General features: G+C 45.1%; 1 protein-coding gene across 1 annotated transcript in view; it reads right to left on the bottom strand.

The window, feature by feature from the left end:
- The window catches only part of sdk2b (sidekick cell adhesion molecule 2b), a 71,821-nt gene that overhangs the window by 13,431 nt on the left and 43,888 nt on the right, over positions 1–14,502 (bottom strand). Inside the window, exons 21-39 of the mRNA XM_079183328.1 lie at positions 13,418–13,539; positions 13,098–13,207; positions 12,058–12,208; positions 11,211–11,448; positions 10,278–10,393; positions 9,930–10,119; positions 9,409–9,507; positions 8,751–8,945; positions 7,785–7,986; positions 7,238–7,341; positions 6,244–6,314; positions 5,345–5,477; positions 4,630–4,686; positions 3,975–4,076; positions 3,638–3,753; positions 2,762–2,948; positions 1,416–1,553; positions 801–962; positions 591–716 (exon numbers count right to left, since the gene is read on the bottom strand). Coding sequence (XP_079039454.1) covers positions 591–716; positions 801–962; positions 1,416–1,553; positions 2,762–2,948; positions 3,638–3,753; positions 3,975–4,076; positions 4,630–4,686; positions 5,345–5,477; positions 6,244–6,314; positions 7,238–7,341; positions 7,785–7,986; positions 8,751–8,945; positions 9,409–9,507; positions 9,930–10,119; positions 10,278–10,393; positions 11,211–11,448; positions 12,058–12,208; positions 13,098–13,207; positions 13,418–13,539 — 2,619 coding nt within the window. The remainder of the gene's footprint in view (positions 1–590; positions 717–800; positions 963–1,415; positions 1,554–2,761; positions 2,949–3,637; positions 3,754–3,974; positions 4,077–4,629; positions 4,687–5,344; positions 5,478–6,243; positions 6,315–7,237; positions 7,342–7,784; positions 7,987–8,750; positions 8,946–9,408; positions 9,508–9,929; positions 10,120–10,277; positions 10,394–11,210; positions 11,449–12,057; positions 12,209–13,097; positions 13,208–13,417; positions 13,540–14,502) is intronic.

The following is a 14,502-nucleotide window of genomic DNA, read 5'->3' as shown; positions in this document are numbered from 1 at the left end:
AATATATTCTCATCACCAGTGTTGCTAATCCTCCTGCAAATCTAGGACTAACAACCCCCTTCAATTTTTCACTCAAAAGTAGTGGAACACATCCCTCCCTGAGAGTCCCCTACCATCCATCACCTCCTCAGCCCTGCCGGGGCCTGTCAATCACAGCTGAAACCCGATGCCAATTGTCTCAACTGCAGCGCCACGATCAATAACCCATTAAAATACCGGTGAGACAGACTGCGGGGCAGCAGATGCTGACACTTTAGTCCACTTTCCTTAATCAAAGAATCAAGGTGGCTAAAATAAGGGAAGGTTAACAAATCCAAGACTGAAGTGGTGATCACCTGTGTCCATACAGCATTGCTGCCAGCCCTTCTGTCTAAAGAGAGTTTGTCTTTTATAATGGCCAGCTTGTAGAGATTTTGAAATCAAAGCTGTAATTATTTTGCTGGTATGACGTCAAAAGATCATAATCACTGTGTACTATGCATGGCAATGGCAAAAACAAATAGGTGAGCTCTTGAATCTCTTGTAATCTCTTGAGCCGCACTGCTCATGCAGGTAGTGTGGCCTGGGCATCATGCAGCTGAGGCACCCACCTGAAGGTCTGGCCTCGATCACGTAGCGCGTGATGGGAGCACGTCCTGGGTCCCCGCTGGTCCAGTGGATGGTCAGGGCCGAACCATAGCGCGTGATAAAGGGTTCTCCGGGGGGTCCTGGGGCTCCTGAGAAGAAAAAAATGATACGGTGTTGAAGTAAAGAATTAAAAACATTACAATTTTCACAAAACAAACATCACGGCCCGCTACCTTCTCCCGGGCCGGTGGTGATGTTGGCCTCCACTTCGGGCCCGTAGATGAAAGTCTTGGCCCGGATGCGGAAGTTGTAGGTGATGCCGTCGGACAGGTCTTTGAGCTTCAGCCAGAGGGGGCCGCTCCCCTTCACATCCACTGTCACTGTCTTACTGACGCCTGGGGGGGAGGGGGAGTGAAGACAGTCGGCACAGGCCACTGAAGACTCTAGACAAACAAACCACATTTAGAGCAGATCTTACACGGGCCAGGCAACGTGGGAGCACACTCAACACAGGTAAACACACACACAGTCATGGAATTAGTAGTGGGAAATAGGTTCACATTTTAGCTCCTGGAGTCACAAATCATTTGCGATGATAACAGAAGATATATAAAAGGTTACAATGACGTACAAGCTGTTAAGGTCAAGGTGATGATTACAGCTTACGGCCCAATAAAAATGCACACCGCAAGATTTTCACCTGGCTGAGGTAAATCGATTCAAGCAAAAGTCAGATCCTACACAAGTTTATTGATGATCCTATTACATCTTGTTGTGTGCATCGAGGTTTAATAACAGAAGCCAGCAGCCACTTTGAGCAAGTGAAAATGGTAAGAATGAGAGCTCACCATCTACCGGTGTGCAGGGCTCGTAGACCAGACGGAAGCCCTCGATTATGCCATTCGGGAAGGTGGGCTCGCCCCAGGACACGTTGACCGAGGTGGTGGTCAGCTCACTGAAGTGGATGAAGCTGGGAGCACTGGGAGCTGTAACATGCAGAGGTCAAAGGTTAAAGGACACAAGAGTCAATAAATTAAGTATGCGTAAGGGATGCACAAAACAAGTTTGGACAGATTTTTTCACAGAGGACAATAACAAAGTTTTGAGAACTATTAAAACTATGTTTTAAGTTCAACTTATTTTGTACATCACAAAATCACAAATTGGCCTCAGAGGGCTTTACAATCTGTACACATCCTCTGTCCCAGGACAGTGAGTCTGTGTCTGTGTTCACCAGCTGAACCGCCTTGATTTTGGTCAACACTACATTTTCGTTAAAAAGGCTAGACACACCTATCTGAACTAGGCCAAACTTATTCACAATCACAATGACAATTCTCAGCCTCCAGGCTCCATCACAGCTGACTGAGCCTGTGACACCCCTGTGCTCGAAAAACACAGTTTGCCCCGTTGTCTTTTCACTTGTCAAGCAGAAGTCCAGACGCTTGCAAGAGACAAAGCTCCTTTGTCTGAAAAGATGGGATAACTATCTCCCCGGTGCTCCTCCCTCCTCCCCCTTCCAGCTTGTCATCTGCTTCCTCCTCTCACGACAGTGACCCAAGAGGGAAAGAAACCAAGAGGCTGTGAACATGCTCTTTTTCTTCCTTCTTACTGGGCCTAGTCACAATATCAAAATGCACCAAAATGGTGAAAAATGGCTTCTTTTACACAGGGGTTTAAAAAAGAAAAGGATGGGTAAAGGGACATGGGGGCGGTTTGGCAGCGATGCTGTGTACAAAAAGCGAGGCCTGTAGGGAGAACGCTTGCTCAAAGAAAATGTCCTGCCGTCTACTTTTCAGCCAAAACAGGAGATTCAGCAAATGAGTCCAGAGTGGGTTTGCTGATTGGGAACTTATGCTCAGTGTGTGGTTCCGCTAACAGCGTTTGGCATGCTGACAGCAACGATTAGCATCATCTTCACATCAAATTCTTTCCTCATACTTGACTCATCCACTTTGAGAAAACACTCTTCAACATCAGCAGCACCCACCACCAACACGTAAACATGACAAATGAACGAACATGGCTGCACGTGATTCTAATTTATCCGCTTTAGTCATGTCGTCCCGTCGCCTCGTTTGTCTTCAGCTTGTCTTCGTTCCCTCAGTAACTCTCCATCATGTGTTCATTCATTACAGAAACATTTGTTTTTCCTATACTGCTCGATTGCAGGAGCTGAAGTGAAAAGACCTACCCGCTTGCTGAGTGCGCCCCCTCGTCGGTGGGCTGCGGGGCCCGTCCCCCGCCGCATTGAAGGGGGCAACACTGATCATATAGGTGGTGTAGCCAGTCAGGTTCTTCAGCTTCACACCTCCTTCAGGCATGAACAGAGTCCGCAGCCGCTCCGTCTCATTCTTACGCTGGAATTCCCAAAAGTAGACCTACATGGAATAAGAGTCACGAATGATTATTAATGCACGTCTGCAGATGCCGTTCAGGGAATACAGACACTTCTGCTTCTATAAAACTCACTCCCATTTCAAACTCCCTTAGGGGAGAGCAGTTTCATTTTATTCCCTGTAAATGTTTTCTTGAGCAACAGACGAAACCTTTCATCGAAAAGCCCCCGCTGGAAAACGGCGTGAGCTAAACGTGAAAAAAGATGTGCAATTAATGGTGATTACCATCAAATTGATGTGGTCTCTTGTGAACCACAACACACATTTGAATATTTATATAAAGATTAAAAACTGAAGACAACGTTGTTGCCTTATTGTGAAGTAGACCCATGAAAGGTTTTGCTCCTGAGTCCAATATGAACGAATACGAAGTGTGAATCTGACCCCACAGTGTTCAACTCTGAACACTGAAGCCTCCTCTGCACCTGCAGCATCTCTGTGGTACATCCAGTTGGGTAAACTAGCAGCACTAGAACATCTATCATTCAGGTATCAGTCAATAATTGGCCAGAAATATGGCCAATACAAGTTGATGCGAGAGAACTACATTAAAATGTAGTTATTATTGTCGTTTTTTGGGGTTAAAATTGAATGTCTTTTGTTGTTGTAAGCATGTTCTGAAAACTCAAATAAAACATGAAAAAATAAATACATGAAAGTGTGAATCTGACCTTGTAGCCCTGGATGTCTCCATTCTGTGCATCCACAGGAGGAGGGTCCCAGGTCACGTCCAGCTGGGTGGCTGTTGCGGACTGAATGGCCACATTCTGGGGTGGGGCTGTAGGCACTGTTGAAGGCAAATCACACACATGAACTAAACTATACAAGACAAGGACATTCTCTCTGTATCACAAGTGATTGTTTTAGCTAATGGTATTGCTACTTTACTCATTGTATAGACAGGCAACATTACAGCACAAGAAACTACTACTACTACTACTACTTGCAGTGGTAAAATAACTTTGCCCATGAGACTGTGTGGATTGAAATGACAGGAAGCGTACACACCTGCTTCTCCCACAAACACCTCCTGAGGCGGACTGGTTGGCCCCTCGCCCACAGCGTTGTATACACTCATGCGTATCTCATAGCGCTTGTGTTTACTTAGCTCTGCAACGGAAGTAAACAACCAGGCATATAAAGTTAGGAATTTGTATTTAACGGCAAATCGTAAAATTATACTTTATATCAGTTTAATCTCTATTTACTCTTAATTGTGAACTCCCAATATTCCTTCCACACCCATTCCACATCCCTCAACCTCTTGCCAGATGCTTCGAACCATTAGTAAAACTCGGGAAGGCAATAATAAGGATAGGAATCTCTCACTGGTGTCCTACTCGTCCTCACAACACTGCTACTGGGAACACAGATTTTTCTGCTGTAAATAATTGCAAGTGTGCAGGAGAAATATGTGGCCATCTGCTTTTGAAGTGCTCATCCAAATACGCAGACATGAGCAAACCAAGGAGTGTGTTGGACTACGCGAGCTCGTGCGCTCGGTGTCTGTAGACAGTCTGCTTCCATCGGCCTCAAGTGTTTTAGTGACTTCGCGCAGGAAACTTGAGAACATGTGTTGAGATAGCTAATTCATTTGGGGATTGAATCATTCATAACTCATGTGAATGTGTGTTTTTTTTGCGAGACAAGAGACAAAACTTACTGTCCAACTCATGCTGGGTCAGAGTCGAATCACTCAGGTTCTGGACGCTGTAGGGGGCTGCGGTGGAGAGGTAGAAAAGAAACAAGCGAGAGAAAAGAGGTAACATGTGAGAGAGGAGATGGCTCAGTGTCCAAAGTAATTTTCCTTGTCGAGAAGCGCTTCACTTTTGTCGTAAAAAAAAAAAAAAAAAAAAAAGAAGAAAAAAACCCCCAATCACAGTGATCATACCTCTGAGTGAGCGGCAGAATGACTCAAGAGTAAAATTATAGGCTAAGTTACACGGCGCAGTAGAAACAGAGTCGCGCCTGAGCAAACCTAATGATATCTTGCAGCTGATAGCTTCTGATCACAAGATGAAATGTTTTGCTGTGAAGTGTCAAGACCAGCTGGGAGAGCTTTGGAGACAGAATAGGGCTGTGTGTTCCCTCTGATGGAAATAATGGTGTTGCATGGACTCGACAGGAATAATCAACCGTGACAGAGTCTTGTGCGAAATTGTTGTAAAGCAGAGAAATTACACTTCTTCTTCCCAACATATTATTGCTGAATTAATTTAGATGTAAATATATTAATGTAGCAATTTAAATAGCGCAACATACCGACAGTTCTAAATGAAAATGTTCGGCAAAATGTATTTGTGTACGGAAGCGACAGCGCAAGGTGGTAAAAACGCTGCGATTTGTCACGTTAGCTGCGGTAATGACTAATGACTCACCGGTGAGCTCACCCCAGGTGGACATACTGTTGATGGTGTGCAGAGAGTAACTGCGGAGACGGTCGTACAGCAGCTCACGATATCGAATCCGAAAGCCCAATAAGATTCCATTTATCTTCTCCTCAGAGGGGTGCTGTAAGGGGAAAGATGGAGAATTAAGGTCTGCTGTGGCAGATCTCTGCAGAACTGAGCCCCAGAAATAGCTTCGACTACTGCATGCGACCCAGCTTTTCAGTTTTAATGACGGCATATAAAGTTAATTTCACCTGAACAGCCATTTAACTTGTATGTTTTGCAATTTTGCAATTTTTTATTTTTATTTAATTGAGCCAGATTTTAATAAATGGCGGCACCGCAAATCTGCACCGTACACTTGACAAAGTGCAGATGTTCTTCTGTTTGGTTGCCAATGAAAGACTTTAGCACCTTCACCGAAGGGGTACTAAAAGTAGGTTGAGTCGAGCCGAACAATCTAGTGGAAATGAGGCATAATTTACCGTCGTTGAAAAGACTTACAGTAATTGAAACACAAAAAAAAAGAAAATCTCCTCAGACTGAGCTCATCCACAGATGAGTCACATGGAGAAATCCCCCCATGGTTGAACATGAGAGAACAGGGCCAGAGGGGAGAAGCAAACAACTACCTCTCTATCCTTATAAACTCTACAAGTGTTCTCCATAAAAGTGAAATTGTGGCTTGGAGCCTCCTGTTTTGCTCTTTACGGCCTGTTAATTCAGGTGCGAGTGTGGGAGAGAGTGCTTTTTGTTCAACTCGAAGTATAGGTCTACTCTGTGTACTGCCGTGGTCTCTCATTAGAGGCCACTTTCTTAGACTTTCATGGATTTTTGCAAACAATGAAACATAGAAAAAAAACAGTACGTGTACTGTGTCCTCTTACCTGCCAGCGGATCAGCACAGACGTCGTTGTGTGCGGCGTGACAGAGAGGATTGTGGGCGCTTCGTCGGGCGCTGAGGCAATAAAAGTGAGATAAATGGGATAAATTGACCTGAAAATGTTCACATTCAAGGTGCTAAATCTATCCAGGTGCAGTGGCATTCATGGAGCATAAACACACAATAGCTACAACAGAACAAGCACTGACGGATGAGTCAAAAATAGCTGTTGGATAGAGCACATCTCTTTTGTTGGTTAAAGCACCGCTGGGCAGACTTTGCCAAGGTTTTAATGCCGTCCTCTTGTCTCGTGGTAACTGCAGATGGTGCGCACATGACATCACATGCTGCCTTTGCCAGTAGTGTCTGAATCACAACAATAGGCTAATTCATTCAGACATTAAACTGCTCTCATAGTGATACAGAAATGTGTAGTCTTAAAAGTGTGCCTATAAATACCTACATAAAGTATATGAGCATACGGTTTTTATGTGAAATATTTCCCTGTAAAACATACAGCGCCGTACAAAAGCTTTATCTTTTGAATTGATAGTTTGACATTCTGGGCGCTTATTTGCTGTACTTTGCAGGACTATTTCTCGGGCGCAGTGACTTCCTGGAGTCTTGTCAACACTGCGAAGTTGCCAGGCAACTAATGGAAAAATCACTGCAACCAGCCAATAAACTGTCGTGCACGTCGTAGACGCTCCGTAGGATCACATGTCCTTTTTACGCTTGGGACAGATTCAACACATGACACATACAGTACAGTACGTAGAGCTTTAGACGTGCTGGTTTGGCAGATTGTTTTACCTTTCCGTCCAGTCTTTATGCTAAGCTAAGCTAAACCGACCTACTGGCTGTAGGCTTGTGATTACCACACAGACATGAGAGCGGTAACAATCCTCAGATGTAACTCTTGGCAAGAAAGCAAATAAGCCCGTTTCCGAAAAATGTCCAACTATTCCGAGTTAATTTACTCGTGATGTCACTCTTACCGTCCTGTAGGGTCGTGATCGCTTCGCTTTCCTCGCTGTACTCACTGTCCCCTATGTCGTTGGTGGCTTTTACTCTGAACTGGTAGGATGTGAAGGGCTTCAGCCTTGGGGACGGAAGCACAGGATAACAACATCAATCCTGATGATAAACCCCCGGCCCTGGATCTTAAACCCTTTGAGCCACAGATATCAAAAGAGAGACGCAGTCGGACTGTGGGAGCTGCTAGACAACACTTTCAACCAAACCGAGACCTCATTGCTGATAGCTGCCTAGGCTGACTTCCTAATGCCCTACATGTGTTTGACTATTCCATCGTTAATGTTTTAAAACCACCCCCGGGAACATTATTCTGTGTTAGGATGTCGTTGATCTGCCAACAGCCGAGGGAATATTTAAGTGAATGTAGCAGTGGGGATTGTGTAAAGACAAAGTGTTGTTTCATTTAGTATCACCCTCTACATCTGATGAGAACAAATAGAACAAATAGAACAAATATAGCATTTGTTGTAACAAAGGGGATGAAATCCCCTAGAAAGCACACTCTACCTCGACACTATGTAGGAGCTGGCCTCGTGGTTGACGGAGGCAGAGTGGACCGTCCAGTTGTTCTCAGGAAGCTCTCTGTGCTGCACCGTGTAGTAACGCACAGGGGACAGGCCGTCGCTGCCGGGCTCCCACGCCAGCAGGACCTGGCGGGCCTGAACATCTTTCTGAGGAACCGTGGGGCGGCTGGTGGGCTGGGGACGAGCTGGAGGGACGGACACACAGGCAGATGAGACAGTGGTAAAATTAAATAATTTGTGTAAAAAGATATAGAGTGGGATCAAAGGATTGAGGGAATGAATGGGAAGTGGATGACATAGGAAGGATGGAGAAAGGGAAAGTAAACACAGCTTTTGCTTGCTCAAATTTGCATTTGTTGCACAAACAAGGGAGGGGGGGGGGGAAAAGTATGATTCTGATGAATGAGAAGTAGCTGAGAAATGAAAGTTGCAGAGTAAACAATCCTCAACATGCCTTGGGGGGAAGCAGATGGACTGATTCGTTCTCACAACTGCATCAGAGCGCTTCCGACAAACACCCACGGGGCTCAGAAACTCCTTTAGAAAACACATCTGCTGACTGGACTGTTAACCGGGAATGAACTGATTCCGAAGACGGCTTTCTCTACAAGTTGTGTCATCACTGAGATCACATAATTCTGCTCTCAGAATTATGCCTACAACTGTTGCTGTGTTTCCTGTTTGTTACCATCACACTTCAAAATACCACTTCGGCTTTGCAAAAACGCTATTCGAGAGAATTCTTTTTTTGGTCAGATCGTTGTTATGTGATCCTCAACATATCGAGCACTCAAACATGGTAGAATTAGAATACACGGTGTATAATTTGAAGGGAAAGCCTGGAGAGTTTTAAACAGATTTGGGGTGGGTTTTCTGATCTGGCATTTGCGTGATTACTTTCTTTCTCAGAAGATTCAAACCCGGCACACATTCAGCGAGCTACGGTTACCTCTTTTCTCTGTGGTGACCACCAGTGCCTCAGCGGCCTCGCCCCAGCCCTTTCTCGTCTGCGCTTTGATGCGGAACACGTAGACGGACTCCGGCTTGAGGCTGGTCACCGTGTACTGGCGAGCGCTGGGGATCAGCACGTCCACCGTGGGCGTGTTGCTACTGGAGGAGTTGAGGTGGTACGTGATCTGGTAGGCTGGAGAGACGCCGGGGACAAAACAGTCTTACCGAAGGCGTCATGAGGAGCTCAATGGTGAAGTAAGAACAAAAATGACAACAATTCCATTCGCATCTGCTCCTGCTTGCTACTGTGTGGGTCTGCCATACGGTACAGTTTTAAAATAAATGATCTGACAGATGTTTAATGACTCTAACGCTCTCAAGGAAATCCCCAATTCGCTTACAAGAGAGTCCAACTCACTTTACAGCTGGAGAAATTACAAGATTTGATATTAACATTGACAAAAGCATGTTGAAAGTCATCAGGGACGACTCCTGTGGGCCTGATGCTACATTAAATATAAATAAAGACATGCGCCAGGATTTTTGGAGGTGTGTATTTGTTTTTAGTGTTTATTTAAATTGTGAAAACATCACGCCTTGAGGAGTTAGTATTTGCAACAGTCTGCTCACACATAAATTTAACTCATGTTACTAACCAAGGATAATGCCATTGGGCTGCGAGGGGGACTGCCAAATAAGCCGGACTGATGTGGTCCGTACTTCTGGGAACAGGATCCCCACTGGAGGTCCTGGAACTGCAGGAAAACAACAGACATAATACATAACATAGCTTAACAACCCTGGAGTTACTCAGAATTACAATTTGGTGAACAAAAATGGCATGAAACTAAATATTTATTCTCTTCTTCATCATTTCAATTTACCAAACAAACCACAACGATCATCAACATAAAACGAAATGTTCTACATTCAATAAAGCCCGGATTTATTCAAGTCTTTCTAACCTTTTCAGATCACAACCCCGACCATATTGTGCACCTATTCAACAACATGCACATATGCAATTTATAGAATGGATATAAAAAGTTTGAATTTCATATAATTTCATGGGTAAAAGCATTGCTACATTATTGCAATAGCATCATTCATGGTTTGCCATAATGTAATAACGCTTTTTAACTGTAACACTCATAGTCGCTTCATCCTTTGTCCCTACCATCATCCAAAGTCCTCTCCAGTATGGGGGGAGAACTGGGCCGCCCATCTCCAATCCGTGTGAAAGCCAGGACCTGGATCTCATAGAGCACATATTTTCCCAGACCAGTCAGCTGGACACTGTGGGTGGCGTTGCCATCCACCGTCCAGAAGTGAATTGCAGTGTCAGAGTCCTTCTCCTTGTACCCCACCTAATCCAGCGAGGAGACAAGAGATAAAAGAGAAGCTGGGGTGAAAAGGGGAATTTGGAAATGGCCTCACATGCTGTCACCCTGCTGCTTTGTATACTGCCTATACTGTTTGATCGCCCTGTAAATAAATAGTGAACACGTAAGAAGCACAAACAGACCTTGTAGCCCAGAATGAGACCATTTCTGTCCGGCTCGGGAACTTCAAACCAGCGCACCAGAATACTGCTCGAGGTGGTGGCGAAGGCAGACACGTTGGTGGGTCCACAGGAGGGGACTGCAAAACAAAGAGAGCAGAGAGGCCAACAAACATTACGCCTGAAGAGTCCATTGTTGGCCATTTATTCTGAAAGACTCATGTGTTATGCTCCCCACGTGTGTGTGGATGTAGGTGTTTCACAGAGACGCAGTTTTGAGTGATCTGCTATGGTTATATCGTGCGTGTGATGTGTTTGCACAAAGCCTCTGATATCCAGGTATACCCTCCAGGCCCTGCCTGAAAAAAGAAAAGACTCAAGAATAGGCCTTTTGCTCTTCCTTGGCGCTCGTCCCTGGACATAAATGCGCTGATTCCTAAGAATTTGCTGGAGTGAGTGGAAAAAAAAAAACGGAGCACAGGAATTCCACATTTGAGTCCATGTGTTCTCAATTTCCTCAGACTCCTTCCACTACCCAATGTCTGGTGAGCAATATAAAAGGTCGAAGCACGGAGGGAAAGGGATGTGATGTGCTTCTGCTCGAACTGGCACTGGCTGCTAAAAAGACTCTGGCATTGAGCACATGGCAAAGTGAAAACCGTTAAGTGTGCTGCGTATTATTGATATTCCACACGTATGTAAAAAAATGTGTGTTTTGCTGTGGGCTTTGTTTTAGCTGTATAATAACTCCTCATTTCATTGTTGTTTCTGTTGACAAGAACTTGACACTTGGCAGCAGAAAACAAAAGCACTTTTGAGTAATTAAGCAAGCAACGCTGTGTTTTTGTAATGCAAATGATTCAGCGCAGTTTGCTACTGCTCATTGATCAACTGATCTTCATACATCAGACAACGCAGTGTTTTTCTCTGAGGATGACAGATGAGGCGCTAACTCACCAGACTCCCTCGTCCTGCCTCGGATTGGCTGACTCCAGGGCCCCGTCCCGATGCCATTGACGGCCTGGACCCTGACCTCGTACTCCGTCCACTCCTCCAGGTCCTCGATGGTGAACTCTCTCTCCAGGCGGTCGGCAATGATGTGGGTCAGCGCCCGGCCCTGCGAGCCCGCGCGGGAGTACTGAACCCTGTAGCCCACCTGCTCCGCATTCCCGTTGTATTCCCATTCAGGCAAAGGCTGGCCATGAACAATGAGAGAGCGGGTCAAAACAAGAATACAATTTCCGTCACTTATGGCTGTAATATTATGTTCTATTATTGGTATGTTCTCAGTTCCCCATGACTCCCAATGTCCCTGCTCATTTCCCAGGAGGCCATTGCCCTTTTCCTCTCTAACGCTCACGTTGGAAGGCTGTACTCCCTCCAACACACAATCAATGGATCAAAGATGTGATGCAGAACATCAAGATTGAGAAAATTCAGATGCACGCTCAATGTCTAAGAGATTTAACATATCCTGGGGCCCATTAATACACCTTGTGAACAGACTGATTTGGCTTGGAACCATGAACTTATACCTCTACAGGTGGTCTGTCCGATTTATGCTTAAACACACTGCGATGCACTTTTTCTGTTGTTGTTGCTTTTTATCTGTTTCAGATGGTAGCTTAATGTCAATGTCTTAAAAACAATATCTATAAATAAAGCGTTAAAAAAACAAACAAGCCAGACTCCTTCGGTTAGATTAGATTAGATTTATATGTGTCGTAAAAGTGCAGCACCATGATTGACAATTGTAATGGGTAATTGAGACGGGTATGCACACAGGAAGCAGATTCCTTCTTACCATCCATCGAAACCAGAGGCTGGTCTCGCTGGCGGTGCGAAGGGTGACGTTGGCGGGGGCCATGTCAGGAGGAGCCGGCAGGGTCTGGATCTTCCTGGAGGGCTGGCTGGGGGGACTGGTGCCCACAATGTTCACCTGACGCATACGGAACCTGGTGTTTGGGAGGTAAACGTTATAATGCAACGTCTGCAAAAGGATGGTTTTAAATTTGAGCAGAAATCACAGCTCAGAATCTGGCAACTTGAACATCCGGCATTATTGCAGTACTTGCAGTGAGCCTCCTCTTACATGAGGCTTATTGCATTTGAACCGAGATCAGAGCACTGAATATGAATGCCGTCTGAACATGAGCGGAGGGCTTATTTGAGCTACAGCCTGAATATGCGAAAAACAACAACATTTTGATCCAACGCGAGGAACGTTTAAATCTAGTCAAATGTAAACTGGCAGCACTGATGTCGGAACGATGAGAACTATAGCTGCTGTGGGTCTTTCGGGGATTGGCTCAGTGCAACGTTGATATTGAATGTGATCGTGGAAAACAAGCAGGATGCACCAAGATAAAAGATGATGTGCACGCTGTAAAAATATTATTTAAATCACGCTATCCATAACAAGCTCGTGTTCAAATCAAAGGAATGGAGAATAAGACGAGGCTCCTGGGATGTGCTGAAATTAGCCGAGATACTCAAACGCGCTTACACCTTGTCACAATCTGCACACGCTTCATTTCCATGTTATCTAGCATAAGTTTGTACTGTGAAAATCATGAGCAGGTTCTAATAAAACTATATAATAATGCACTATGCTGTGCATGTCTGTCCTGTGTGCAAAAGTCTACTGACAGCAGTTTAGAATCCAGTGTGATCGGGGCTTAGGATCTGCTTTGGTTCTATCTATATATACATTTTGTGACTAATTTTGTTTCATTTCATTTGCAAGTTTGCAGAGGAGAGCCGATAAAATGAGACGTCTAGGCTAAGTCTGGGCCTTTTTTTTTTTTTACTGTTTTCAACAGATGAATGTTCCCAGTAGGCTACCTGTAGAAGGTGTACGGGTTGAGGCCTGGCACCTCCAAGGAGCGAGCCTCGGGCTCGTTGGTCACCTGGTGGACCATCACCCAGTCCTCATTTTCTCCCACCACGCCCACCTGGGGACCAAGACAACAAGAGAGCATGACAAACACGGCCGATACTGCAAAAACCTCTCTGAAGAAGACGAAGTCAGTGAGATCTGTATCACGTCTTGAAATCATATTTGCGTCAAGCAACAATCCAGCAAAAAGGAAGGTGACTCTGAAAGCAATAACGCGTGATTAAGGACATTGGAGCTTCGGCTCTGGAATAAAATCTGGTCTCACCTGAGCCTCCATCTGCCAGCGGGAAATGGATGTTTTGCCGTCGTAGCCGGGTTTGAACTGCAGGGTGACGGAGCGTGGGCCGATGTTGGAAATTGCCACGTTGGTAGGGGGGCCAGGAAGCTCTATGAGGAGGCAAGAGAGGGGACGAGCCAACGTTAGACAAAGAGAGACAGAGAATGACCGAGGGAGCAAATCTCTGACACTGCTGTTGGTTGTTCTTGTGTGGCTGCCTCTCACACAGGGTGGCTTTGGTCCTCTTGGGTAAATCTATCTACCTCAGCGCCCCCTTGTGGCCGTACAGATACTGCACACAGATGCACAGATCCCTTTCTCTCCCTCTTGTTCTTTCAACTTCAGCTAAAACAGCAAACGTATATATTAGATTTGGAAAAAGATGCTCCCACGCAGTACACAGGCGGAGACAACGCCATGAATGTCGATTACACCGCAGTTATTCCGGAGATACGATTCAATCTGATACCTCACTGTTTACACTTGAGCTGAGTAAACAACGAGAATGGATTATTCCCTGGAAATCCTGGAGGGGTAATAAATCTGGAAATTGTGAACTCAAAGAACAGCGGGAGGGCTTTTTTTGTGTATATGAATATCATGGTGTGTGTGTGTGTATGTGGGGAGTTTTTTTTACATTTTCATTTCATCTCCTTTTCCCTCGAGATAACCGTTAAACCTACCATAACATATGCCCATTCACAAGCACAATATAGATTACATAAACCATAGTTGGAGGTATTAACCTCCAACTGTGGCATATTGGAGTGTGGACAGCGGCCTACTATTAAAAACATATAATCATCCCCATGGGCACACTGAGCAATTTTTTCCCCGAGATTGCTTAAATGAGGATGCATTGAACCCTAATGAAATGCAGATTATACGTGTCCTAGTAAAATGATCACCTCCAAAACATTTGCATGACTGATTATCGAGGTGGCTTTCAGTTGAATGGTTGGGACACAGTTACAGGCACATAGGTGTTTTCTTTACACGTATACAATGAGAGTAATCACCATTCTGGGGACTTTAACTGCTGCTCTGAAGCCTGCTCGCAGTATAACAGCCTG

This window comes from Pholis gunnellus, assembly GCF_910591455.1.
Source record: "Pholis gunnellus genome assembly, chromosome: 21".
Classification (NCBI taxonomy): Eukaryota; Metazoa; Chordata; class Actinopteri; order Perciformes; family Pholidae; genus Pholis; species Pholis gunnellus.
This window is presented reverse-complemented; position numbering and strand designations above follow the sequence as displayed.